This window comes from Petaurus breviceps, unplaced genomic scaffold (genome assembly GCF_028583685.1).
Source record: "Petaurus breviceps papuanus isolate PSGF00001 unplaced genomic scaffold, PetGlider_PUasm1.0 428, whole genome shotgun sequence".
NCBI lineage: Eukaryota > Metazoa > Chordata > Mammalia > Diprotodontia > Petauridae > Petaurus > Petaurus breviceps.
The window spans coordinates 701,742-728,791 of NW_027186331.1; the positions used below are offsets into that span (position 1 = coordinate 701,742).

General features: G+C 52.4%; 3 protein-coding genes across 4 annotated transcripts in view; 2 read left to right on the forward strand and 1 right to left on the reverse strand.

Annotated features, from left to right (window-relative positions):
- DGCR2 (DiGeorge syndrome critical region gene 2) overlaps positions 1 to 6,909 on the reverse strand; it is a 108,371-nt gene extending 101,462 nt beyond the window's left edge. The window contains exon 1 of one of the 2 annotated variants that reach the window (XM_069100810.1): positions 6,563 to 6,909. In XM_069100810.1, coding sequence (XP_068956911.1) covers positions 6,563 to 6,641 — 79 coding nt within the window. In that variant the 5' untranslated portion in view covers positions 6,642 to 6,909. The remainder of the gene's footprint in view (positions 1 to 6,562) is intronic. The other variant, XM_069100811.1, reaches the window with a different exon arrangement.
- A 10,620-nt stretch (positions 6,910 to 17,529) lies between these two features.
- Positions 17,530 to 19,035, forward strand: LOC138171327 (testis-specific serine/threonine-protein kinase 1-like). Its single transcript, XM_069100777.1, has one exon. The coding sequence runs from the start codon at positions 17,717 to 17,719 to the stop codon at positions 18,815 to 18,817; it is 1,101 nt and encodes a 366-aa protein (XP_068956878.1). The 5' UTR covers positions 17,530 to 17,716; the 3' UTR covers positions 18,818 to 19,035.
- A 6,754-nt stretch (positions 19,036 to 25,789) lies between these two features.
- TSSK2 (testis specific serine kinase 2) lies at positions 25,790 to 27,050 on the forward strand. Its single transcript, XM_069100778.1, has one exon. It carries the CDS (start codon positions 25,971 to 25,973, stop codon positions 27,048 to 27,050), a length of 1,080 nt encoding a protein of 359 aa, XP_068956879.1. The 5' UTR covers positions 25,790 to 25,970.

A 27,050-nucleotide genomic window follows, 5' to 3' on the forward strand; every position in this document is an offset into this window, starting at 1 on the left:
TTGCCAAAGTCTCCAAGGAGACTGCAGCACCTGCCTCGGGGCTCAGCCCCTTCCAGTGCCTATAGCCCTTGGCCTGATGGCCCCGTCTCCTCTCAGGACCTTCCCTTCCCTTCAGCTGACCCTCCTGGGGACACTGCCACCCCCTTAGAACCACTCCACCTCCGAGCTCAGAATAAGTCAGGCCCATCCTCACCGAGGCTCCCCAACCCATCAGCCCCCTCCCTTTGGGATTCATCCACCTCCCTCCCAGGCTGGGGCACTCATGCAACAGGCTGCAAGCCTCTCTTTTCCCTTCCTCCACCGCCACCTCATCTCACCCACACACAGCTCTTTCCAAAAGCCCAAAAGGGCCCACGTGCCAAGACCCAGGATGAGGTAGTCAGGCGCTTCTTCGCTACCCCACCCCCACTGGTTCCTGGCCACTGAAAGCTTGGCCTTTACTGGGATAAATGTTAACTTGGTTTCTTACAAAATAAATGCCTACGTAGCACTTTCCAATACCAACATGGTGCTCTGTATACCTTCAACTTTCATTGGGATGTGTATAATTAGTGCTCTTAAAGAAAGCAGAATTTCCTGAAAGTGAAAAGGTACCTTAGCACCTCCATCCCTTCTTTGTGGGGGAGAGAAAGGTCAACTGGTGTGGCCCCCTGAAGACTCCACCCCTGTGGGCTAGGGGCCCAGGGAACCTGCAGACTCTGTGCCACTCAGCTGAGGGCTGGCTGCTGCCACCTGCCCATCTTCCCAGCTTTGATCCCCACCGGGCCACACAAATCACCCCAAAGCCCCACCCACCCACCCAACAGGTGCCCGAGCTTGCTGCTCCAGAGAAGCCTGAGAAGGCTAAGTCAAGACCTACATAATTCTCTGCTCAGGAAACACTGGGGAAACTTGGCTCTTTCTTTTTCATCCAAATATCTTTTTAAATTGTCTTCCTCTCCTTAGAAGCACCTAAATTCATGCTGCTGCCCTTCTTCTCTGCCCAGGGGTTTTGCAATGCCCCATGCACTAGAGGGGTCCCAAACATCCTGGGAGGGAGGGTGCCTGGGGGCAGAATCATCATCCCCAGGGCAGTTCGGTGGTGCTAGAGCCAGGGCTCAGGGCCAAGGCCCAAGGCCAGCAGTGGGAGGATGGCAGGCACCCCACAACCCAGATGATGCTGGGCAATTACTTAACCTCTTTGGGCCTGTCTCTTCAACTTTAAAATAATGAGCTTGGTCCAAGGTCCCTTCCAGCTCTTAAGACGACCACATGAAAGATGGAAAGGAAACTGATACTTTCCAGATGGGGCTGAAATGATCAAATCTAATGAACTGTTTTAAAAGACAAAAAGGCTCATAGAGAAAAATGAAGGTTCTTCCTTCTCTGGGTAGCTGGCCTCATGTAAAGAGAAACCTGTCCTGGACAAAGGTGTGTGAAGGAGCACCTAATACTGGCTGATGACAATGAGAGTGTAAGCCCTCTGAGCCTCCATGGAGAAGGGGCCAGTGAGAAAAAGTCTGATGAGCCAGGCCCTGGAAATGGTCACAGGCTACCATCTGCATCCGATAACTCATCTTACCATCAAAGGCAATATTCCTGAGGAAGAGAGAAAACCACTTCGGACACTGAAGACATGACCAAGTCTAATCATAAACAGCTAACATCTTAAGGTTTGCAACCAATTTGTAGACATTCCCTTGGATCCTAACAGCCCAGTGAGGGAAATGACTCTCCTTCAATGAGATCATAACTATAAAGCATTTGCCCCAGACCTGTCCCACTGTAACCACCTCAGAAACATCATTCATTATTAGTGATTCTTGTTTTACAGACAAGGCCACTGGGTGGGAGGGGAAGAACCAATGTATGGCCGGAGCGGGCCTCCCACGCAGGCCTGGGCCCATCTGCCAAGGTTCTGGCCCTTTGATCAGCTAACTACACCAGGCTTATAATCATCCTCAAAGTAATTCTGACCTTAGATGAGAAATTCCAGAGGAAAGAAAAACCGTGTCCGATCCCTCTCCAAATCCTTCCCACCCTCAAGCCCTAGCTGATGTACAATCATCTGAGTACTCCCTCCGTGATTCCATCATTCAGTTCAGTTCCAACATTTGTTACGCCCTGACCGTGTCCAAGGTACTGGGTTTGGCACAAGCAACACAAATACAGAAATGATGAATGTGAAGCATCGCAACTACCATCAGACTCAGGGGACGATGGGCTAGTCCTGCTGCCTTGATTTCTCTTCTAGGTTACCCAGATAATGAGCTAGGCAGAGAGGGAAGAGGGGAAGGATAGATCAGAAAATCAAAGTGGTGCAAAAATAAAATCTATCAACAATTTTATGAATAATCAATAAGTTGGAAAGTAATCTTTTCTATGCCCTTAAGAAACGTCCATGCTAGCAACAGTGGACATGCCAGATGACCGTGCTCGGGAGCTCAGGGTGACAGCACAGCTAGCAGTCAGGTCTGATTGGAGGCTGCTGGAAAGGCAGCTTGGGGTCAGACCACGGCAGCCTCCACTCTCCATCCCTATCGGCTCAGCCAAGACTAGAGGGGCATGCTGAGGAACTTTCCCAGAGGGAGTGGGAAGCCAATTTGGAGTTATACTAGAAAAGTCTCTAAACTACCAACAAGGTAGACATCCCTACGAAAGTCAAAGTCAGAGGGAAATGTCTCAAATATGCAAGACAAGATAGCCTTCTCTGAGTAACTAGAAAGTGATGAGGCTGACGTGGCTGGTTGGTTGCTGTCTTCTGTAGTCAAAGAGGACCGAAATGACATTGCTCCATTTGAGTCATAACCCTGACCGACTGACTAGTGACAGGGGTGGGGAACCTGAGGCCTCGAGGTCACATGCAGCCTTCTAGGTCCTTGGGTGCGGCCTTCTGACTGAGTCCAAGCTTTACAGAACAAATACTTTTATGAAGGGGATTTGTTCGGTAAAGTTTGGATTCAAAGGGTCACAGTTGAGGACCTAGAGGTCTACATGTGGCCACAGGTTCCCCACCCCTGGACTACAGGATGACCAGACAAACTGTGGTTTAGGAATAATAAATTAGTTAGAAATAATAAATGGGAAGAATCTAGGGAAACTCGAGTGGGGAGGAAACGCAGGGCACCACGATGACATGAAGGATGGGCATCAACACTCTGACTCTGCAGTGACCAATAACAGCTCCGATGGCCAGATGGGGAGGCTCACGTCCCATCTCTGAAGACTGCAGGGGCTCAATGGAGCAGCCTTCCTCAGGCACGGCCAGTCACTTGGAAGTGACAGCCACACTTCTGGTTTCTAAAAGAGCCTCGGGAAACCATTTATTTCCCACTTTAAATGTTTTTAAATGAATTTCCAGGACTTTTCTTAGGAGGCCCAGTGTAGCCCTGACAGGTCTGGAACAGAGAAGCAGATGGCAGCAGGGAGGGGAGCCTGGGGGCCCAGAGAGGTTATAAGAAGGCCTTTTGGTAGGTGCGGCTGAGTTTTCTGGGCTCCAGCTCTTCATCTCCTGAGACAGCTTGAGTCCCTGGACTTGAAAGTATATGACCTAGAACCACCTTAACACCCACAGAGAACACCAATACCTCAAGAATCTCGTCCCAGAAAATGCAAATTCCCTCCTCCTGGTTGTAACACCATCACTCTCCAGTAAGAGGGGTAAATAATAGAGGACTCACTACACTGAACCACACGGAATTTGCCACCATGTAATAATAACTGCCAGATATTTTCTTGAGTTTTAGAGTTTGAGTCCTCTGGGGCAAGGCAAAACCCCGCTGATTTCTATGGATGAGTGACCCCGCAGACGAAGGTTCTCCAGCTTGAATAAGGCCACAGCCCACCTTTCTGTAGACCCAACCCCACCCAGGGGTGAACCACATGCACTTGGGAGATGTGGTGTATCTGGGATCACCCGGCCAAGGCAGAAGCCCGGCTCCTGTCACACAGTCCACATGCCTGGGGGAAGACACCACCTTGGGGGGCAGGAGCCCGACCCACAACTGATAATGTGTGTACAGAACAGAAATGGGGGGGAGGCTCTCCAGCAGGAGGCTCATTCACAAAAACGTAAACAGAGCCCACTCCAGAAACCAAGTTACCATTTCCTCACGTCAGTCAGTCAGTCAGTCAAGTGTCTATTTAGATCAAGACACTCGGAGAGACACGGCAGGGGCACAAGCCAGTCCCTGCCCTCAAGGAGCTTCTAGTGAGCTCCAAGTGAAAGGACAAATGCCCAGCTGCCTCTAATCCAAGGCAAAAAAAGTCTCCAAAGGCCAGAAGAGGCATACAGCAGTGCTTAATAAATGCACACTGACACACAAAATCACATCTTCCCAAAGGACAAGGGAGAATTCTCCCTTCTGGAATGTAGTAGTTGCCACATAATCAAGTCTGCTGAGCATGGGTCACTCCCCCTGGGGCACGCGGCCCCTTGACACCTGACAACCTCTCAGGAAGTGATAGGCAAGCCCACACATAGACACCCAGGAAAGCTCACTTGTGCAGCAGGGACAGGGCTAACACATCACAGAATCCTTCCCCCAATCCTCCCACATAGCAGACTCTTCCTAATTCAACTTCAAAACCTCTTTTTTCCCCTTCTCTAAACCCAGTTTCCTTGGAAGACACTGTGCTTCCTGGCCCCTGCCCCCCACCCTGGTCCCCAGCCTCTGGCCCCCAGGGCCCCAAGCCTTGGACCCCAGTCCCTGTCCCTGATGCCCAGTGCCCTGCTCCTGGGCCCTCATCCCCAGACTCCAGCCAATGGTCCCCAATCTCCAGTCGCCCACTTTGGGCCCCTAGCCCCGGGTCTCCAGCCCCTCCTCTCCCCCCCAGCTGAATGGATCCCCTGGAAGACTTGGGGGCTGGAGGGGCCCTCCCCTACTTAGGCATCACCTTGTCTCCCACTGCCCTCCTGGCCCCCCATCCTCTTCCCAGGCCCTTGCCCTACTCATCTGTACCCCATGGCACAGAGGTGGCCAAGTCTGGCTTCTCAGCTGCGGCCATGGAGGGCAGGCTCCTGAAAGCTGTTCTTCAGGTGGGGCCTGGTGAGGACATGCACACCTATCACCGTCCACGTGTGGAGCCTTGCTTTGGAGTCAGAGTCAGAGTGAGTCTAGCGAGTCAGAGAGGCACTGACGGCTCCAGCGACAGTCACAGACCCTGGGTTCAGAAGGAAGCCTTGGTGGGCAGTGCCCAGGGGAGGCAGGAGTCTGAACAGAGAAGGTGCTGGCAGATACTTGTGGGACAGGTGAGGGAAGGGGCAGGCACGATGAGCTCGGCTTAACCAGAGGGAAGAATGCGGGTGTTCCAAAGGGAAGCCCCACACATCCACAACAGGGCAGGGATCTGGAGCCCAGATCCTCTACCCGGCAGGGGCACAGAGAACATTCACGGTGAGCGCAGGCCGCCCCTTCTCCTGCCGGACAGCCTCCCCATGGGGTCAGCCAGGCAGTCAGCCAGCCAGGCCCTGCACCACCAGAACCCTCAAGGAGCTGCCCCGGCCAGGGGCCACTGTGGCTGGGAGGCACCGGGCTATCACTGGGCTGTCACCTGCGCGGGTCTGAGGGCAGGAAACCAGAGGGCCAAGCGGAAGCGCCTGCAGCCCCCAAAGGGGAGGCAGCCGGAGGCCGGCAGGCTCTGCAGCTGATTTGGGGACTGGGAGAGGGCCGGGGCAACCAGCCTGGGCCGTGAGGCCAGCAGGGAACCGGCCCCAGCACAGCACCTGGGCCCCCCTCGGGATGGGGCAGGAGGATGGCATACCCCACATCGACTCAGTGCTCCTGTGTCCAGGGCCTCAGGGAGGCCAAAGAAAGGGAAGCAAACTGTGCTGGGGTGGGGCTGCCAGGGGCTCCTGGGGACTCCCGGGGCGGGGGGAGGCTGCCAGGGAGTCCTGGGGACTCCTGGGGGGGGGGGGGGTTTGGGGGGGATTCGGGGGCCACCGGGGGGGGGGGGATGCCAGGGGACTCCTGGGGGGCTCCCAGGGGTGAGGAGTCCTAGGAACTCCTGGGGGGCTACCGAGTGTGAGTGCTGTCAGGGGGGGTCCTAGGGACTCCTGGGGGGCTCCCAGGGGTGAGGTGTCTTAGGGACTCCCGGGGGAATGCCCGGGGATAGGGGCTGACGGGGGGGTCCTAAGTGCTCCCGGAGGTCTAAGTGGGAAGACCATGGGGGGGGGGCGGGGGGGAGTGGAGGCTTAGGGAGGCCCGCAGCAGTAGGCAGGGGGGGGTCCTGAGAGCTGGGGGGAGGGGCACAAAGCAGAGACTTAATGTTTACTGACGCTTCAAAGGACCCAGAAAAACAACCCCCCCCACCGTGGGCACCTACAGCCACTTGCCTCGGGGGTCCTCGGTTTTGCTTTAGGTCACACTCAATGCAGGCCCAGGGAAGCCCAGCTTCAGACCCGGGCCCCGCCCCTTCAGACCCAAGCCCCGCCCCTCAGAGGCCAGCTTCCTTCCTTTGCGCCCAGGCCCCGCCCCCTCGGGGTCAGTTTCCCTTCCTCTGCGCTCAGGCCCCGCCCCTCGGGCCCAGGCCCCGGGCCCTGGCTGGGGCCCCTGAGGCCCTCGGTCTCGTCCTCTGTCCTCACCTGGGCGCAGCGGCTCGGTGCCGGTAAGCACCAGCAGGAAGAGGAGCACGAAGGCGCCGCTGTCCGCCTGGGGCACCATTTATCCTCCGTTCATCCTCCGCGGGCGGCGCGGGCCCACGCCGGACCCGGAGCGCTCCGCTCTGCACGGGCTGGGCCGGGCTCTGGGGGCGGGGGGCGGGGCGGTGGAGTGAGTGGGAGGCGGCCGCTATGGCTCCCGCACCTCCCGGGGCCTGGACCCTCGCTCCCTCGCACGGAGGCGGCACGCCTAGAAATCGGGCTCGAGCTCAGGCTGGGGCTCGGGCGCCGCACAAGATGGCGGCCATCCCGCTCCTCTCACAACAAGCCGCCTCCCGACCCCGCCTCCACCGCGGGCCAATCAGCCCGCGCGGCGGCGGCCGGGGGCGGAGCGCTGGCTGCTCATCTGCATGCGGGGGAAAGGCATTTTGGTCGGGATGGGGAAGTCAAGGGGCGCTCGGCCGGGCCACGGACACCGTGGCCGACGCGCGGGGCGGGGCAGCGGCCGCCGAGGCGCAGCAGAGCCTTTCTGCCGGGCGAGAGTCGCGGCGGCCCCCCGAGGGTGGCCGTGGAGAAAGAGAAGCGAGAGCAGAGTCGGGAGGCTCCCCCCTCCATTCAGAGTGGTACGACCCTGCCTGGAACGAAGACGGAGGGGGCGGGGCCAAATCGGGGGGGCGGGGCCTCAGCAGCCGTGATTGAAGCTGTCAGCCTGTCCAGATGGATGTTCCCTGGCTGAGCACTCCCGCAGCTCCCCAAGCCGAGGCCAGCCCAGCCCCTCCCTTGGGAGGGGAAGGAGATGCCACGGGCCAGGAGACTGATCTGGGGAGCCGAGGCTCCGTCACTGCCCATACCGTGCCTCCATTTCCTCATCTGCAGAATGGGGGCAATATCATCAGACCCCGGGGGCCTCGGGGACCCCCCTCATTTCCCTGGGGAACTAAGGGAAGCCCAGAGAGGCCAAGGGACCTACCCGGCCGAGGCCACCCAAGTACTAAGGCTCCAGGCGAGATCCGGGCCCAGGAGGTCCCACCAAAGGGCAGCTTTCTATCTGGAGGGATGGATGAATAAAGGGACGCACAGATAGGCAGATGGATGGATGGACGGACAGACTGACATGGATAACTGGATAGATCAATGGGCAGATAGATGAACGGATGGATCAATGAATGTAAAAGCAATTTTAAGCAAATACCATGTGCCTTCACGCTCATCCTGCTTTCTAGAAATGGGAGTTTTTCTAGGCATAGGGACTTGAAAGCCCCACTAGAACCTTCCCAGACACCTCGCTGCGCCCTGAAATGACACTGGGTTCTTGGAGGCTTTGTGCAGGCTCCTGCCAGTCCTGTCAAAGCCACAATCTCAAGGCTCAATAATACAAACCCCACAGGATCAAGAATCTCACCAGCAACCTATGTAAATGGTTGCCCAACCTTTCAGTCAACCTGTGGATCAATCAGAAAGCTCTTCAGTCAATCAGCCAGCATTGAGTAATCATCTACTAGGTGCTTATCACATCTAGTATGTGCTAATCCACAAACCAACCACTCCCTGTCTCTCTGGCCACCCCTGCCCCTCCCTGGTACACGCCCCCTTCCCCACTCTGACCACTGACCTCCCCAGCCTCCTTCAAGTCCCAACCAAAATCCGACCTCCTACAGGAAGCCTTCCCCAACCTCCCTTCAGCCCAGTGCCTTCCCTCTGTAATTATTTTCTATTCCTCCTGTCCATATAAACTATGTTCACACGGACGATTTGTACTCAAGCTGTGCAGAGTGAGAGCAGGTCTGACCAGCCAGTCAGACACACTGTGCCCTGGGCCCAACATCACAATGTCATTTTGGTCCTCTCCGAGAACAAAGAATTACCACCAAGCGACCATTTCCCCCGTCTACAGCCTGCCTTGCATGCTCTCTGAAGTCAGGAACTGTTTTTTCTCTTCCTTTTGTATCCCCAGTGTGTATCACAGCGCCTGGCACATAGTAGGTAGTCAAGAAATGTTTACTGAATAAATAAACGAATCTGCTAGCCCTGTGTTGGGCACTGGGGATATAAAAATTCAGTCTACCCTCAAGGAACTCACGTCCTATAGGGGCAGTAAAGGAAACCCATGACTTCCTGCAGCAGCTCTGAGCACGTGGGGAGAGTTCTGAATGTCACAAAGTGTTTGCCAACATCCCTCCCAAATCTGCCCCTCCGCCTCCCAGGATGAACCCCGTGGTTCTGCAGAGCGCTGAGCCTGGGCAGGGCCACTCTCATCTCTACTCTTCAAGGCAGTCCTCCAGCTAGCAGCTCTGTATCACTCCCAGGCTTGCAAACTGATGGCCCTCATCTGGTTTGATCCTTAGAAGATGATGATCCCTGAGGACCCTTCCAGCAGTAATCCACTAAGCAGATAACAGAAACATCTGAAGACCAAAGGAAGTGGGTGACTTGGCCACAATGACCCAGAAGTCCTAAGCGGCAGGTAGGATTTGAACCCAGGGTTCCTGATGCACAATTCAGGGCCTTTCCACACCCCGCGTGGTAGTGGGCAGACCACCTAGGCGCTAACTCAGGACAGGGATGTCCACAGATGCCCAGAGCCACACCTAGAGCTGGAAAGGAAAATTCCTCATTGTTGGAAGCCGGCTTTACTGACCTTTCTCATCTCCTGAAGAAGGGGAGATATGGGCCCAAAGAATTACCTCAAAAGCCAGTGTGTTTGTGCCATGCTAGGAAAGAGGCACAGGTCACACCTTAGGGGGGGGCTTAGCCCAGGAGAGGACTAGGTATGCTCTTACCCCCACCTCAAATGGACCCAGTTGGAGGCCTGGAGGACCAGGTGCCTTTTAAGAGCCTTTTCAGCAGTCCTGAGGAGTACCCCATTTCCCTCTGAGGGTGAGGAAACCATGGGTAAAATGCATTTGCCCGCAGAAATAAGGCCAAAGGTGGCAATGAGGGGCTGTGGCTGCCAATGCAGGCAGCTTGGGGGCTCTGTCCAGCATTTCTGAAACTCTATCTGCCTTGTTCAGCCCCACATTACCGGATCCTCCCAGGAGACTAGCAGAATTCCACTCCACAAATTCATCCAGGAGCAGCCTTCTCTGATCTGCCCCAGCACACCCAGTCCTCGCCTGGTCTAAGCCCCCCTAAGGTGTGACCTGTGCCTCTTTCCTAGCTTGGCACAAACACCCTGGCTTTTGTGGGAATTTTTTGGGCCCATATCTCCCCTTCTTCGGAAGATGAGAAAGTTCAGGAAAACTGGCTTCCAAGTATCTGAGGAATTTTCATGGGGAAGAGCCTTGTGCTGCCTGGCCCCAGGAAAGTGAAGCAGGAAACAGGGAAAGCTACAAACATGCATCACTCTTCCTCTCCACCTTCCTCCCTTCCCAGTCTTGACCCTAGACTTGGTTATTCCTACTCCTACGAAAGTGATTTTGTTTTACTTTTAGAGCTCTGTAAAAAAGGAGAATATTAATATTCCTGATTGCTATCTTTACCCCATCACCTCCCCCACCCGGGGCCAGGCGCTCACTGGGGGGTAGAGAACATCATGCCCACAAGCAGGAATGGCACCAAACATGTCCAGCTTGCAGCTTCATTCTACAGGGCTTGTGTCGGGCACAGGAAGAGCCAGGAGGCTGACTCCATCCACATGCTCAGAGACATGCATGGCCAGGAATGTCTCCATCCCACTCATTACCAGTCCCTTCTCGCTAAGTGACTCAAGGAAAGCTAACACTGGCCCTGAGGGCCCCAGTTCACAGGCAGGTGGACCCAGGAAAGAAGTGTCACACAACCTCAGAGCCAGAGGTCTGAGACCTTGAAGCCCAAGAGAATGATCATGTCCAGAACATCCAGGCCAAGCCAATCCAATAAGGACTTACTTACACCTGTAATGAATGTGGCACTGTGCTAAACACAGGCTAATGTGGTGACAGAAGCATCCCCCAAATTAGCAGCTGATTGGATCGGGGAGGGAGTGGGAGCAGAGGATGATTGTGAGCTTGGAGACCCAGAGTGCTGGGATGGTGGTGCCTGAAACAAGGGCACTGAGAGGAGAGACCATTTCAGAGAGAACGATTGTGAGTTCTGGCCTAAGATTCCTTCAGGACATTCAGGTGGAAAGGGGGAACAGGGAGCTAATTATATGGTCAGTGACGGGAGCTCCAGGGAGAGATGAGGTCTGTAGGCATGGACAACTTATCAGCACAGATGAGTTAAACCCATGGGAGGGAGGAAGAGAAAAAGGAGAGATGAGGAAGCAAGAGAGGGACAGAGACAAAGAGGAGAGGGGGGAGGGAGAGAGACAGACTCTGGCTGGGAAGGTAGGGAACCAGGAAATAGGAAAGGCAAGAGAAGAGAGGGAAAGAGACAGAGAGAGAGGAGAGGGGGAGAGAGAGAACCCAGGAGGAGAATGTGACCAACAGTGTCAGAGACTTCAGAGAGGGCAAGAAAATTTGAGAAAAATCCACTGGATTTGGTGAAGAGAGATGAGCAGCCTTGAAGAAGGCAGTTTCCTCTGAAGAATGAGGCTGTGAGTCTGAATGGCAAAGACTGAGCAGTGACAAGGAATGGAAGGGGAAGAAGGAGCCAAGACCCCTTGCTCCAGGAGAATGGATGGCTGGGGACCTGGAGCTTGTTACAAGATGCTACCCTAACAGGATAGGAAGGTCTAGCAAAAGTTTTCAGTCAACTAATCAGTCAATAATCATAGAATCGGGGGCGGCTAGGTGGCGCAGTGAGTAAAGCGCTGGCCCTGGAGTCGGGAGGACCCGAGTTCGGTTCCAGCCTGAGACACTTAACACCCACACAAAAATACTAACCGTGTAACCTTGGGCAAGTTACTTAACCCCAAAATTGCCCTCCAAAAGGCAAAAAAAAAAAATAATCATAGAATCGCTTATTTTGCCCTGGCAGGGACTTTGAAGACTGCTGAGTCTAATTTCCTCTTTTAACATATGAGGAAACTGAGGCCCAGAGAGGTTAAATGATTTAAAAACCGGATTCAGCATCAGAGGCAAGATGTGAACCCAGGACTTTCCCATTCTGAGGCCAGCTCTCCATTCACCATGCTGCCCCTCAGCTCTCAAACCAGCATTTAACAGTTGCCTACTGTGTGCCAGGCAATGGAGATACAAAGACGAAAACAAAACAACCCTGCCCTCTGGGTGCTTTGATTATCTAAGGGAGGGGCAGCTAGGTGGCGCAGTGAATAGAGCACCAACTCTGGAGTCAGAAGGACCTGAGTTCAAATCTGACCTCAGACACTTAAAAACTAGCCTTAAAAACTAGACTTGGGCAAGTCATTTAACCCCAATTGCCCTCAAAAAAAAAAAAAAAGAAAAAATCAAATTGTCTAAGGGAAGAACAATACAAATTCAGAGGAGTGTAACTAGAGAGGGGAGAATCCCATCCTGCTGAACGGGACCTGGAGCTTGGGTCTGAAGGAAGCCAGGGCTCTAAGAGGCACAGGGAGATCAGGAGCGGCCAGTGCAAAGACAGAGAAAAGAGATCGGGTGTGTTGTGTGTGGGGAACAGCAAAAGGACCTTCCTGAAGAGATGATGGAATGAAACAAGGGGAGCAATGCAGAATAAATCAGGAAAGCTGGACAAGGGCTTGAAATGATACCTGGGAAACTTAGAGTGAGCCCCTGAAACTTTTCGGGCAGGCAAACAAGGCCAGCTCTGGGCTTCGGGGAAAATCGGCAGAGGGGGAGAATGGTTAGGGCAATAAGGGAGAACAGTGGCAAGCGTCAGAGAAAGGGTCAGTAGGGGGGAGAGACTGAAGATTAAACCTAGGGGGAATGTTTAAAAATTTCCAACAATTGATATGTCTCATATTGTGCATACACATATACACCTGTCTACATACTTCCAGGAGAAGATGGGAGAAAGGATCAAAGGCACATATAGAAGGCTTGGTCCTGGGGAGAAGAGTTGCCTCTCCCTCAGAGATCAGAGAGACATTGAAAATGGGAGTGACATCAAGGGATCTTGAGGTGGAGAGCAAGCTTATGACAGGTGTGCAATAAAGTAGGAGATGATGTCATCTGCTGAGGTGGGAGGATGGGGGAAGCAAGAGGACTTGAGAGGCAGGGAGAGTTAGAACATGGACCATAGTAGATGCATTAGAAATTCAATTAGTAATAAAGCACTGGCCCTGGAGTCAGGAGGACCTGAGTTCAAATCCAGCCTCAGACACTTAACACAAAAACTAGCCATATGACCTTGGGCAAGTCACTTAACCCCAACTGCCCTCCAAAAAGCAAAAAAAAAAAAAAAAAAGAGAAAGAAATTCAATTAGTGAAGAATAAAGGGATCATCACACAGGAGTGATGGGATGTGGAAGACAGGTGGGGAGACAACATCTGAGGAGGAGGACAATGTACATTTGAACCTGCTCAGAGCGAACCTCAAAGCAGAATAGAGACAGTGTGGCAGAGGCAGCCAAGAGCAAGGAACTCACCGCCTTCTCCTCCTGGCCCCGAGTGTGGGACATGAGGGAAGCTGCGCCCCCCCAGGCTCCCCAGCACCCTCAGGACCAAACACAAAGCCCCCCAGCTTGGCTTGTAGAGCCCGTCACCCTCTGGCCTCGCCTTTCCTCCCATCCAGCAACGCTGGCGCTCCATCCCTCCGTGTCTTTTACTACCTCTGCCCAATCCCTGGAATTCTCTTTGCCTTCTGGTTTCCTTCAAGTCCCAGCTAAAATCGCATCTTTTATACACCTTTTCCAGTCCCCACCTTCCCTAATCCCCTTCCTCTGAGGTTGTGTCCCGATTGCCCTGCCTATACCTACATATGGATGTTTGCACGGTGCTGCCTTCATTAGACTGTGAGCCTTTTGGTGGCAGGGACCATGCTTTTCCCTTTCCTTATATCCCCAGCCCTTACCATAGTGCCTGGTATATAGTAAGAGTTTAATAAATGCTTATTGGTTTTGTTTTGACCTGAGTGAGAGAGAAAGACCTAAGGTAAGGGGAAATTTACTCGTGAAAGAACAGGAGTTCCAGAGGGCAAAACAGTTATCCAGCCTCCATTTGAAGAGTTCCACTAGCCAAGGGAGAAAATTCCCAAGACCACCCACCTAAATCTGAACGGTTCTCACTGTTGGAGGAAGTTCTCCATAATATAATGAAAATCTGCCTCTATGATTCCACCAGTTCTGCCCCTCTGGTGTCAGGCAAAACAGATTTAATCCCTAATTCCACAGATGAAAAAGAATAATGGATTCCTATTCTGAAGACTTTTACTAAAATCCCACCTCTGCTATTTACTAGAGATAACAATGAGCAAATCATTTCCCTATTGGCCTACATTTCCCTACTTCCAGGAAAATGGGTAATATACCTGCACCATTCCTCCTTCAGATGCTTGCTGTGAAGATTAAATTAAAAAGTGGATTTAAAGTGCTTTATAAACCTCAAAGTAATTTAGAAAAGTGAGCAACTGTCATTGCCTAGATGATGATGGACACTCCGGGTAGGCAGGGCCCTAATAGATACTGGACACTGAGCTGGGTCCAACATACCACACCTTCCAAAGCCCCTCTTGCTGACTACTGTTCTCTGGGTGACAGAATGCCACTGTAGCTGAAGGGCTGGGCTTGGTGTCGGGAAAAACACCTCGGATCTGTGCTCTGAAGAGCCTGGATGATGGACTCTAGACTCTATGTGCCTCAGGGAATCCCCTAGCACTAAGTCACAACTACCAGATTACAATGTGCATTGATGAAGGGAGTTCTCACACTAACATCAGATATGCTCCAGGAACAGGAGAATGGCTCTCAACCATCAACAACCACAATGTCTGAAGACTCACAGAACTTCAGGTGATCCAACGAGCATTGAGAAAATCAAAGGCAGCTGCGAACAGTGTGGAGTTCTGTCAGCAAAGGACTGGTGTATGAGCAGTGTTGGAAGTGATATCGTCAAAGGTATGAACCACCAGAAAAGAAGATGGGCTGGGCACAGAGAAAGACTAAGGGAGAATGGATGGGCAGACCCAATGTCACACGAGGATCCCTGAAAAAGGAAGAGAGAGACCAACAGCCAGGAAGGGTGTCTGGTGCCCTGGGTGCATTCTCAATGGAGTTAGACACGGTCAAGCATGAGACGTGACAAGAAGGCAGCAGATGGGGCCACAACAATTCCTGCTGAATGCTGTCCCATGATTCTCTTTCCTTTCATGGCACCACATTTCCTCTTCTCTCACTCTCTTAACTCTGCAATATGGATTCTGACTTCCTCAAAACCGCTCTCTCCAAAACTACCAAGGATCTCTCAATGGCCACGCCTAATGACCTTCTCTCAAGTCTCCAAGGCCTTGGCCTCTCTGCAGCAGGATCTCCTGAACCCTCGCACCTCTCCAGGTTTTCCTGGCACTGTCCTCGATCTCCTGAACCCTCACACCTCTCCAGGTTTTCCTGGCACTGTCCTCGATCTCCTGAACCCTCACACCTCTCCAGGTTTTCCTGGCACTGTCCTCTCCTGGCTCTCGCTTCAGGTCATGCCTGTGGGTATCTCTGTCCCAAAGTTCTGTCCTGAGGCCTCTTCTCTTTTCACTCTAGACTCTTCATCAGATTGCATGGGTTCAGCTATCATCTTTATGCAGATGATCCCCAGCCCTAACTCTGTGGTGCCACAGTGGATTAGAGCGCAGGGCCAGAAATCAGGAAGACCCATCTTCTTGAATTCAAAATCTGGTCTCAGACACTTCCTAGCTGTGTGACCCTAGGCAAGTCACTTAACCCTGGTTGCCTCAGTTTCCTCATCTGTAAAATGAGCTGGAGCAGGAAATAAACCACTCCAAGATCTTTGCTAAGAAGACACCAATGGGGTCACAGAGAGCTGGAGAAAACTGAAAAATGACTGAACAATACCTCTCTCCTGACCTCTAGTCAACCCTCACCAAAAACTGCCTCCTGGGCATCTGACCTCACACCCTCCCCTCTTCCAAACTCAGCTACGACTGTCGCGGACACCGCCATGATCCTAGTCACCCAAGATGAGAGCTTTGGGGTCATCCTCGACTCCTTCCCTGCATTCTCCCCAGACAGCCAATCAATCTGCGCCCAAATCTTCTTGTTTCTGTCTTCACATGCTTCTAATTTATGTGCCCCTCTCACACAGCCACCACCTTCACTCACGCCCTTGCCACCTCTTTCCTGGACTTCGGCAACAGCTTCCTACCTGGTGCCCCTGCCTCTTCTCTCCCCATTCCAGCCCGTCCTCCACTCAGCTGCCAGTGGGATGCTTATAAAGTCTAGATCTTAAAGGTGACTCCCCCCACCACTGCTTCCGAGGATCAAAGAGAAACTCATGTGTTTGTCATTTAAAGTTTGTTATAAACTGACCCATGCTTGCCTTTCCTGTCTTGTTACACTTCACTCCTCTCCATGTACCACCTACAAACATAACCCTCCATCTCCCATTCCTGCACCATTAGTGTGGGCAGGAACCATCCCCAGAGAAACCCTTCCCCTCTTCACCTCTGCCTCCTGGCTTCCTCAGCATTCCCTTCCTGCACAGGGCCTCGCCAGGTCCTTCCAAGGGCTAGTGCCTTTCCTCTGGGGTCACCTTCTCCATTCATACATACCATCTGTATCTTGTGTGTATGTAAATATGCATACAGACATATATGTATATTCTGTATACACATATGCAAAGATATGTGTAAATATACAAAATAAATATATAATAAATAACTATTATAAATAAATATATGATAAATAAATAAAAATATATTATAAATATATTTATAAGTAATAAATAAAATATATAAATATATATAAATAAATAAACATCAATAAAGTCTTATATTGTGTCTCTATACCTGTATACATACATAGATACATATGGTTATTTGTCAATAATTTCCCTCCTTTCACTAAATCCTCAGCTCTTAGCATAGGATTCATCAAACAGGGTTTTATGCATGCTGTTTGACTGACTGACAGCCAGCTGAGGAACAGCTATTGAACAGTCAGGTCGGGCCCTTCCATGGTGTGTTTACTGTGTAACCTTCCCCTCCATCTTCTGATCAAAATCGCTTATGAGGAAGAATCCACCCGCCCAAAACTTGCCCATTGCTGGAATGGGATGGCGGGGGGGAGGTGAAACAAGTCTGGCACCTCTTGCAGGAGTCAGCCCCCCAGGGACTTAAAGTATGCTATATCCTGGCCCCCCAAGTCTTTTCTTCACCAAGCTACAACATCCAGTTCTCTCCCCTACTTCCTGTATGGCATGATTTCCAAGCCTCAGGACACAGGGATTCTAAACGTCATCTAGTGCAGACAACAGTGGGAATGTCCCTCACCCAGGTCTCACTGGACGTTTGTCAATGAAGAGTGGTTGCTGTCTTTGTTTGTCCACCACACCATTATACACTCAGCTTGTATGGATGGCCCTTAGGGTGAACTATCCTCTCTGGACTGTCGGGTTTTCTCCCACAAAACTATCATTTAGCAGCATCTCCCCACATAGGAGCCCCTTTCCTTTGGGACTGTGTCTTCCAGAGTCCTCTACCAAAGCACAAATATTCTGAGAAGCCATCATTAGTTGTTAACATCTCAACTTGACCTGTGTTACTAGTGGTAACAAACCCATCAGAAAGGCTCTGAGAAAGAGGACTGTGCACAAGAGGGCTACATTTTGATGGGGAAGAGGAAGTTTTAGATCCTAAATCATTCTCAGGAGAGGTAAGTAGGGAACCCTCCCCTTCACATCCTATACAAAATTAAGAGACTATGTGGGGGCAAGACCAGCCTTTGGGAGACAAAACTCAAAAGGCAGATTGGGAAAGAAAGAGCCACTGTCACTGAGAGCCACAGCAGAAGACTTCATTTCCCCTCCTACCTCAGTTCAGGGCCCAAGGGCCAAGCCACCTCTCTACCTGACATCTGCTGGGGGCTCCTCCCCTCAGGCCTTCCAGGGTTCTAGGTACCTGACAGGCTCAGGGAGAGAGCTCCATCCCACCACGCAGTCCCCGCTCCTTTGTGACTTCACACGCTGAAGTCACTCCAGAGACAATGCCAAGTTCCAACTCCAGGTGCAGCCTGCTCAGAGGACTCTCCCGCAGTGTCAATAAGGGCGCTGCTGGCCTATGTGGGGAAGGGACATGTAGATAGCAGCGTCTGAGGCACTCGCCACTTCTAGTACTATGGATGATGCTGCTGTCCTCAAGAGAAGAGGATACATCATGGGAATAAATTTGGGAGAGGGCTCGTATGCAAAAGTGAAATCTGCTTACTCCGAGCGTCTGAAGTTCAACGTGGCAGTCAAGATCATCGACCGCAAAAAAGCCCCCACGGATTTCTTAGAGAAATTCCTGCCCCGGGAGATTGAGATCCTGGCAATGCTGAACCACCGCTCCATCGTCAAGACCTACGAGATCTTTGAGACGTCCGACGGCAAGGTCTACATCATCATGGAGCTCGGGGTCCAAGGAGACCTCCTGGAGTTCATAAAGACGCGGGGTGCCCTGCACGAAGACGACGCCCGGAAGAAATTCCACCAGCTCTCCTCAGCCGTCAAGTACTGCCATGACCTGGACGTGGTCCACCGCGACCTCAAGTGCGAGAACCTCCTCCTGGACAAAGACTTCAACATCAAGCTGTCCGACTTTGGGTTCTCCAAGCGCTGCCTACGAGATGACAGCGGGCGCATCATGCTCAGCAAGACCTTCTGCGGGTCGGCGGCCTACGCGGCCCCCGAGGTGCTCCAGGGCATCCCCTACCAGCCCAAGGTGTATGACATCTGGAGCCTGGGCGTGATTCTCTACATCATGGTCTGCGGCTCCATGCCCTACGACGACTCCAATATCAAGAAGATGCTGCGCATCCAGAAGGAGCACCGCGTCAACTTCCCCCGCTCCAAGCACCTGACGGGTGAGTGCAAGGACCTCATCTACCGCATGCTGCAGCCTGACGTCAACCGGCGGCTGCACATTGACGAGATCCTCAGCCACTGCTGGGTGCAGCAGGTCAAGCCCAAGACTCAGCCCTCCACCTCCACCACCAAGGAGGGGGAAAGCTCCCGGGGAGTACAGGACATGCTCAGGGTCCCGGAGGCTAACCTAGAAAAGAAGTCCGCCACCAAGGTGGGCATCAAGGAGGAGCCCAAGCCCGAAGTGCCCCTGGAGAAGGAAGAGTCTGTGCAGGTGACAAGGCAGTCAGAGACCCTGGGCTTCAACTCAGACCAGCCGGCCTCTGAACCCGAGCAAGGGAACCCCTCACCACCTCCAGAGACTGTGCACACCTAAGGAGACGGGCAGGGCCCCAGGGCACCGGAGAGAGACAGAAAGGCAGCCCGAGGTTCGGGTTCGGAGCTTGGATGGGAGAGGTCGGGAGCGTGCAGGAGAAAGGAACACAGTCCACTATAAGCTGCTATTTTCATTAATTCCTCTTCCCTTCCTTCAAACATAGTAACCACATGGCTAAAGAATAAACAAATAAATCACGGACTCTATTAAAACCCAAATCTGGTAAGAGTATTCTTTCCCTAGGTAGTTGTCAGAAGCATAGGCCCCCGGCCCAGCCCTTCCCTTGTCTGAACTTCCAGGAAGGAGGTCAAGAGGGGCAGCAAGAGAAGACAGGGAAGGAGAGCTGGGTTTTAGAGTCAGAAGACCTGGGTTCAAATCTTGGTTCTAGAACTTACTAGCTGGGTGACCCTGGCCAAGTCACTTCCCCCCTGTGGACCTCAGCAGCTTCCTCTGTAAAATGAGAGGGAGGGAACATGCTGATCTCTCAGATTCCTCCCAGTTTTAAATCCTAAGATCCTTGTGAGCCCCACTGAAGGAACTCCCCAGGCAACTGGCATCCATCCCTCCAGGGACCTGCCCAGGGCCCAGAGTTAGGAAGCCTCTGCTTCATGGTCTGACCACATCCATCCTCCCTGGGATCCTGCCCTCGATCTAGGCCAAGTATGAAGCCCTCCCTTCAAGGCCTTTAGCCCAGGGGAAGCCCCAAGAACCTGGCAGCTCTGACCAGGACTCTGTTTTCACTGCTGAAGCAGAGGGAGGGAAAGAGAGAAGGAAGGGAGGGAGGGAAGAAGAGAGGGAGGGAAGGAAGGAAGGAAGGAAGGAAAGGAGGGAGGGAGGAAGGGAGGGATGAGGGAGGAAGGAAGGGAGGGAGGGAGGGAAGGAGAGAAGATGGGTGTTGCTGAACAATGGCTTTCCCAGGATATAGAACAGGAGAGATTTTGGAGGGGATGCAACCAACAGTCCCACCTTGCTCTAGTTCTAGAGGCCAGGATGGCTGAGCTAGACTGAAGCACAGGCCCTCCATTCCAGGAGGCCCACCAAGCCCAGCTCTAAGCTCAGGCTTAGGCACCCTCCCTCCCCAGTGGACCTCTGTCCTCTGGGATCCCAGGTCCACCTTGGGGGCTAGTTCCCTGATGGCTTACCAACTCACCTGGCAGCACAATGAGACTTCTAGGGCAGGCTGTCTGGCTTCCAGTCCCCAGTCACCCACATTGTCCCGGAGGAAATAGGGATTCCCAATGAGGCACTGCTGTGACCACAGCCTGGCTGGTCCTGGGCATCTCCAGCCCCACTCAGGGCTAGGCAATGGTCTTTGGGAAGAAAAGCAGAGTTGATGCTGAGGGAGCTGGACCCAATAGACCTGAGGAGGGTGGTCCTGTACACCAGGCTCAGAGATAAGTCCACAATGTAGCTGAAAGTTGTTGTAGAAAGAACACTAGCCTTGAAGTCCTAAACCTGGGGTCCCAGCTTCCTTCTTACCTGAAACAGTCATAACCTCCCTGAACCTCAGTTTCCTCATCTGCAAAATAAAAGGGCTGGACTGGATGACCTCAAGATTGCCTCCCAGCTCTAGATCTAGGAACCGATATACAAGACTTTGCAAGGATTATAGTATGATGCCAACTGTCAGTGATTACTTTTTCTTCTCTCTGAGCCTCAACCTCCCCACCTGTAGAATGAGAATGACGACTCACACTAGGCACAATCCACCTCATGGGACTGTCATAAAGAAAGCCCTTGGTAAGCCTTAGAACCCGACAGAAACAAGAATTGAAATCAGTGATAGATGTGTGGTTTGATCCCTGCCTCTCCCAAGACCCCTGATCCCAAACTTGGGGCCGGGAAAGAGGAAAGGATCAATTGGTGTTCTCCAGTCCCAACTGGGTCCTCGCTACTGGAAGGCAATTATATTATTCCCTAAGTGACTGTCAATCCCCCTCCCCATGGCAGCTGATCCACGCCTTCTCTCACCTCCTCAGCTGAGGATCTTTCTTCATAGTTTTCTGAGAAAACTTAGGGAATCTGCCATGAGCTCTCTCCTCTCCCTTCCCTGACATTAGCCCCCATGTGCATTCCCTCTACTCTCACGTCTGTCTAAGAGGTGGCCCCCTTCTCACCAAAGCCAACATGCACTCTGCATCATCTCCCTTCCCGTCTTCTCCAGTTGTCCTCTCTTAGATCTCTCTTCCTTGTCTAGTGGTGCCTTCCCTGCTACCTCTCCTTAAAAAAGTTTTGTCCCTTGATCCCAGCATCCCTTCAAGTGATCATCCTCTCTCTTTTTCCCTTCCGTAACCAACCTCCCACAAAAAGCTGTCTCCACTTCCTCTCTACACACTCAGTTCTCCATCCTTGGAAATCTAGCTTCCAACTTGACTACTGAACTGAACTATTCTCTTCAATGTGACCGAGAACCTCTCAAATGCCCAATCTGCTGGGGGGGGTTTTTCAGTCTTTATCCCTGAGGCTCTCGGAAAGGTCGGGTGACCACCTGCTCCTACTGGATGGTCCCCCTCTCTGGGTTTCCATGACAGTGTTCTCTCCTGGCTCTCCAACCTGTCTCACCGTTCCTGCTGTCTCTATCATCCATAACCCATTCTCTTCACCACAGGTGTCCCCCAACACTATCTTTTCTCTCTACACTCTCTCGCACATTGACCTCATCAGTTCCCATTCTAAGAGCTAAGAGCCAGCCCCACATTGCCAACTAGCTGCCCGGTGGCCATCTTCCACTCTCTTGCACCTGTCCCACTGCCATCACCTTTGCTTTGACTATTCATCACCTCTCACCTGGACCTCTGCCTCGGAGAGGGCAGGGTTTCCTTCCCTTTAAAGCCCAGGGGGACCTTTCCTTATTTTCCCCCAGCTGCCAGGGCCGTCCCCTCCAAAATTATCTTGTATTTGTAGAGTAGTCTGCACATACTTTGTGTATGCTTGTGTATTGGCACACATCGACAGCCGCAATAAAATATAAGCTCTTGGAGGGCTTGCGTTCGTCTTTGCAGCAACAGTATCTAGTAGGCACTTAAATGAAATGCTCCCAAGGGGCGGCCAGGTGGCTCAGTAAGAGCACCGGCCCCAGTGCTGGGATGACCTGGGGATCAAATCCGGGCTCAGATACTCAGCACCACACCCAGAAATACCTGGCCGAGTAACCTTGAGCAAGTTACTTAACCCCGATTGCTTAAAATTTTAAAAAAATTAAAAATGAAATGCTCCCTTTTAGCTTAGAGCCTAGAGAAGCAAGAAGAGGCTAGCCTTCCTAAGCTTCCCCCTCTTCCAAGGGGAATAAGCCTGGGGGAAGCCAACCCCACCCTCTTACTCCTAGGGGATCCCAAGTCTCTTGGAGACAGCTAAAGCCAGAGGATCCCACCTGGCCCCAAGAGCACCATGTTCCTGGAAGTGTCTCTGACTGCAATTCAACATGACCCACCCAAACAAGGCCCAGGATCTGAGTCCCTACCATAGTGACATTTCCTCGAGAAGAAAAGAATCAAAGAGGGCAGGACTGCCTTTAAGCTTCTAAAGGATTATTAATATGAAAGGGCATTAGCCTTGTTTTGCTGGGTTCAGAGAAGAAAACCCAAAGTAACAAATCTAAGTTGTGGAGACACAAGTTCAGGCTGGACACTGGGAAAAACTCCCAAATAACAGAAGTTATCCCAAAATGGAGCAAGGAGTTCAACAAGGTAGTAAGCAGATTTCTTCCCCTTGGGAGTCTCCACACTCAAGCTAGGTGACCACTTGCCTGGGGCATTGCAAGAACGCAATCAGGTGCTCGTTGGACTGGATGCCCACCGTGATCCTTTCTGGTGCTAAGAAATCTGCCACTCCTCCTTCATTTCAGAAGGGAGCCTAGCTCTGCATCACGCCACAGACCATGGCCTTCCTACCTACCCACAAAGGGCTCATCTGAGAGGCAGTGGGGCCCGACGGAAAGTACAAAGTCACAAGGCCGCATTTTGCCACCAGCTTGATGCATGATCTGGATAAGCCTCTAGCCCTTCCTTGGGCGCAGCCAGCCCCTCCATAACACAAGGGGGCTGGATTCTCATTCCAGCAGGTCAGGGCCAGCAGTTCAGAGTCACAGGGTCCTCAGAGGTCATCTGAGAGTCTGAGTCATCCTTGAAGAAAAATGGTCCCAACATTTCCCACTGGTCATCCAGCCTCTGATGGGATATCTCCTTAAAACTTGCCCTCAGTGCTCCTGGTTCTGCTCCCTGATGCCAAACAGAACTAGTTCAAATCCTCCTCCATGCAATGGCTACCCCCTCATTCCCTACGTTTGGCTAAATTAACTGGCTGAACAACCCTCACTCCTTCCAGCCATCCTTAGCTGGCAGCCCAGTGAGTCAATGTCTTTCCTTTAATGTGGTGTCCAACTCCAGATGGAATCTGCCAAGGGCAGAGGAATGGTCACCGCCTGCTTTCCTCTCAATATAAAAAGCCTGCATTAGCTATTATGTTAGGGGATGGACTCAGGTAGAACGTGTCATTCACTGAAATGCTTCCATCTTTGGCTATCTTCTACCTGATCTTCCTGGAGGGCTGAGCCCAATTGTGTATCACTGCCTGAAGATCATTGCTCATGAAACTCCAGTAAGGTACACCTTATCCCAGGGCCTGGACCCAACAGAACATTCAACAGGCCATCCTTAGCATAACAGACATTTCCCTTCCGTAGCCACTGTCATTAGTTCCCCTCCACCCCTAATCTTGGCCCCAATCCTTCTAATCCCTATGCTGCAGGAATTATAGCTCAACTCAAAGGGCTGAGAACAGAAAGGGGCCATTGAGATCCCAACCCAGCTCCTTCTCTGGGGCTCCAAGCAGCCTACGTAGCTGCCACCATCCATCCCCATGCACAAACCCCACTACTCCCATCCCAACCCTCCAAATGCCAACTCTCCCACCAGGGTCTGACCTCTACAATCCTCTCTGCCCACTGTGACTCAGTCCTCCCAGACAACCAGAAGCTTCCTCAATTCAATTACTATCCACTTCTCTGACCAGGATGGTTTCCCCATCAGAAATCAGTACAAATAATTACAGGGACATAAAAGGTACAGAGGCATCAATCAGCCTAGCTTGGGAGAAAAAGCACTAGGTGTGAAGTCGGGAAGATCTACATGCAGTCCTGCTTCTGGCGTCTACTGGCTGTCTGACCCAGGCAAGTCACTTATCATCTCAGTGCCCCCAAGCCACTCTCTAAGGGTGTAAGGTATAAATGAGCTGCCAATCAGCACCGGTGAAAACAGCTTTTACAACAGGATTTCCCTACATCTATGGAATCACAGACCAAAAGATAACCAGGAATCAGAAACATACTGATTGATATTACAAAGCAGGCTGGGAGAGAGCAGCCTTCCTTTCCCCTACCACATAAGGGGAGGAGAGGATCAACTATCCAGCAAGACTCTGAGTCTGCGGCCCTTCCATCCAAAGACCAGGCCAGCCAAGGCTAGAGACCATCATCAGCAGAGGCGTGGAGGGCATCTCTCTCTGGGTCCCAGCAGTGAGCTCCCGTGTGAGGAGTAACTACAGATGCTAGGGATCCACATAAATCATGTCTGTACCTCCTCCCTCACAGGCTGGTTGGAAAGACACACTTTTCGTGTACTACAGCCTTCTAGAAGCTGATCCAGGGCCTCTCACTGGTCACTCCTCCATTCCATCTGGCCCTCCCTTGCTCAAACACTTCAGTCATCCACACTGAGTATAGGATGAAGCCCAAACTCCCCACTCTGGCCTTCAAGGCCTTGGGGCTCCAATCAACCATTACAGCCTTATCTTAAGGAGTCAAGCATTGACTGAGTACCTACTATTGGCCAGACAATGGGTTAAGTGCTGGGGATAAGATAAAAATTCAACAGTCCCTCACCCAGAAAGCTTTTCCTCTTTCACACCCTACACTTGAGCCAGCCCATCACTAACCCCCAATAACCGTGTGCACTCTCTTCCCCATGCCTTTGCTAATGCTGGGCCCTCATGGTGAGTATTCACCTCTCTGTCCTGTTCTTCCAGGACCAGCTTAACTCCCTCCTCCTCCAGGTGTCTGCCTGGGTAAGTGTGCAACAGCTCACAAATGCAGGCTCTATGGAGGTTAGGAGGAAGGCCAGGCCAGGAGGATGGACTTATGACCTCCACCTCTCCCGTTGAGGAAGAGCGTTCCCATCCCAGAGAAGAGAAACATAAACATTTTGGCTCCTTGTAAACCTCTGATAGCAACACTATCCAAAATGTACACACACACACACACTCTTCCAAAGTCCAGGAAAAGAGGTCTTTGATCTCAGGCTCACCTAGAAGCTGCCCAGTTAAGTCTGGGTCCTCGCCCCCAGGCCTGCTCCAAATCCTTGCACTACATTCATTGTTCTCCTGCTCCCCCCCCCCATTTCTACTTGCATCTGAAGCCCCTTCACCTAACCCCAGGCCCCACACTCCAATTTCTCCCCCAAACATCTGGCCAGGGTAGAAAACTGTTCCCAATCTTCCACAGAAATTGAAATAACACATATAGCCAAGTCCAATAATTGTCTCTCCAGTCAAAGTCAGGAGTATATGTGTCTTCATGGAGGAAGGAAGCTAATGCTTTGTATGTTTAGACCCTGGACGAAGATGCTTTCACATTCAAAAGAAATCAAATTAATTCCCTTGAGTGGGACAAAGCCACATGCCCAACCCCAGAGTCAAAGCCCACACCGTGTGAGCAAGGGGGACCTTAAGACATCCCACCTGTCATTCTGCACTGGCCACCTTTCCTGACTGGCAGAACTCTGGGAAAGAATCCATTCTGATGGACGAGCTGCCCAGGCACACTTGGGTTAAGAGAAAAAAGAGGGGAAGTTACCAGCATCCTAGGGTGGGGGGAGGGGGGCTGCTCCTTGTTGCTAGCCTTCCAGGGTTCCAGATGTCCCACAGCCTCGGGGCGAAAGCCCCATTCCCCCCCGGCACAGCTCCCCCCTGTTGGCAGCTTCGCTTTGTGACTTCACATGCTGAAGTCACTCTGGAGACAATGCCGAGCGTTCTACCTCCAGCAAACTCCAGGCCCAGCCTGCCCAGAGGACTCTCCCGCAGTGTAAATGAGGACACTGTTGGCCCATGTGGGGAGGGGATGTAGATAACAGCGTCAGGGGCATCGGTTGCTTCTGGCACCATGGACGATGCCACAGTCCTAAGGAAGAAGGGTTACATCGTTGGGATCAATTTGGGGAAAGGCTCTTATGCTAAAGTGAAATCCGCTTACTCTGAGCGCCTGAAATTCAATGTGGCGGTCAAGATCATCGACCGCAAAAAAACACCCACTGACTTTGTGGAGCGATTCCTGCCCCGGGAGATGGACATCTTAGCTACAGTCAACCATCGCTCCATCATCAAGACCTATGAGATCTTCGAAACATCCGATGGGAGGATCTACATTGTCATGGAGCTCGGGGTCCAAGGAGACCTCCTGGAGTTCATTAAATGCCGGGGAGCCCTGCATGAGGACGTGGCCCGCAAGATGTTCCGCCAACTCTCCTCGGCCGTCAAGTACTGCCACGACCTGGACGTGGTCCACCGCGACCTCAAGTGCGAAAACCTCCTCCTGGACAAAGACTTCAACATCAAGTTGTCTGACTTTGGGTTCTCCAAGCGCTGCGTGCGCGATGGCAATGGGAGAATCATTCTCAGCAAGACCTTCTGCGGGTCAGCGGCCTACGCGGCCCCCGAGGTGCTCCAGGGCATCCCCTACCAGCCCAAGGTGTATGATATCTGGAGCCTGGGCGTGATTCTCTACATCATGGTCTGCGGCGCCATGCCCTACGACGACTCCGACATCAAGAAGATGCTGCGCATCCAGAAGGAGCACCGCGTGGACTTCCCCTGCTCCAAGAACCTGACGGGCGAGTGCAAGGACCTCATCTACCGCATCTTACAGCCCGACGTCAAACGGCGGCTGCACATTGACGAGATCCTCAGCCATTCCTGGATGCAGCCACCCAAGCCCAGAGTCATGCCTTCGGCCTCCTTCAAAAGGGAAGGGGAGGGCAAGTACAGGGCTGAGTATAAGCAGCTGGATGCCAGGCCGGCCACCAAGCAGGAACACAGACCCGACCACAAGCTGGGAGCCAAGACCCAGCACAGACTGCTGGTGGTCCCCGAGAATGAAGAGACCAAGCCTGAAGAAAGGCTGGCTGAGCCGTCCAAGAACAAAGACCACCTGCCAGGATCTGAGGTGGGGAAAGCTCACGGCTAA

Bases quoted from the DNA above. Each gene is read 5' to 3' on its own strand.
- LOC138171327 (XM_069100777.1), top strand. From the start codon at position 17,717: ATGGATGATGCTGCTGTCCTCAAGAGAAGAGGATACATCATGGGAATA.
- TSSK2 (XM_069100778.1), top strand. From the start codon at position 25,971: ATGGACGATGCCACAGTCCTAAGGAAGAAGGGTTACATCGTTGGGATC.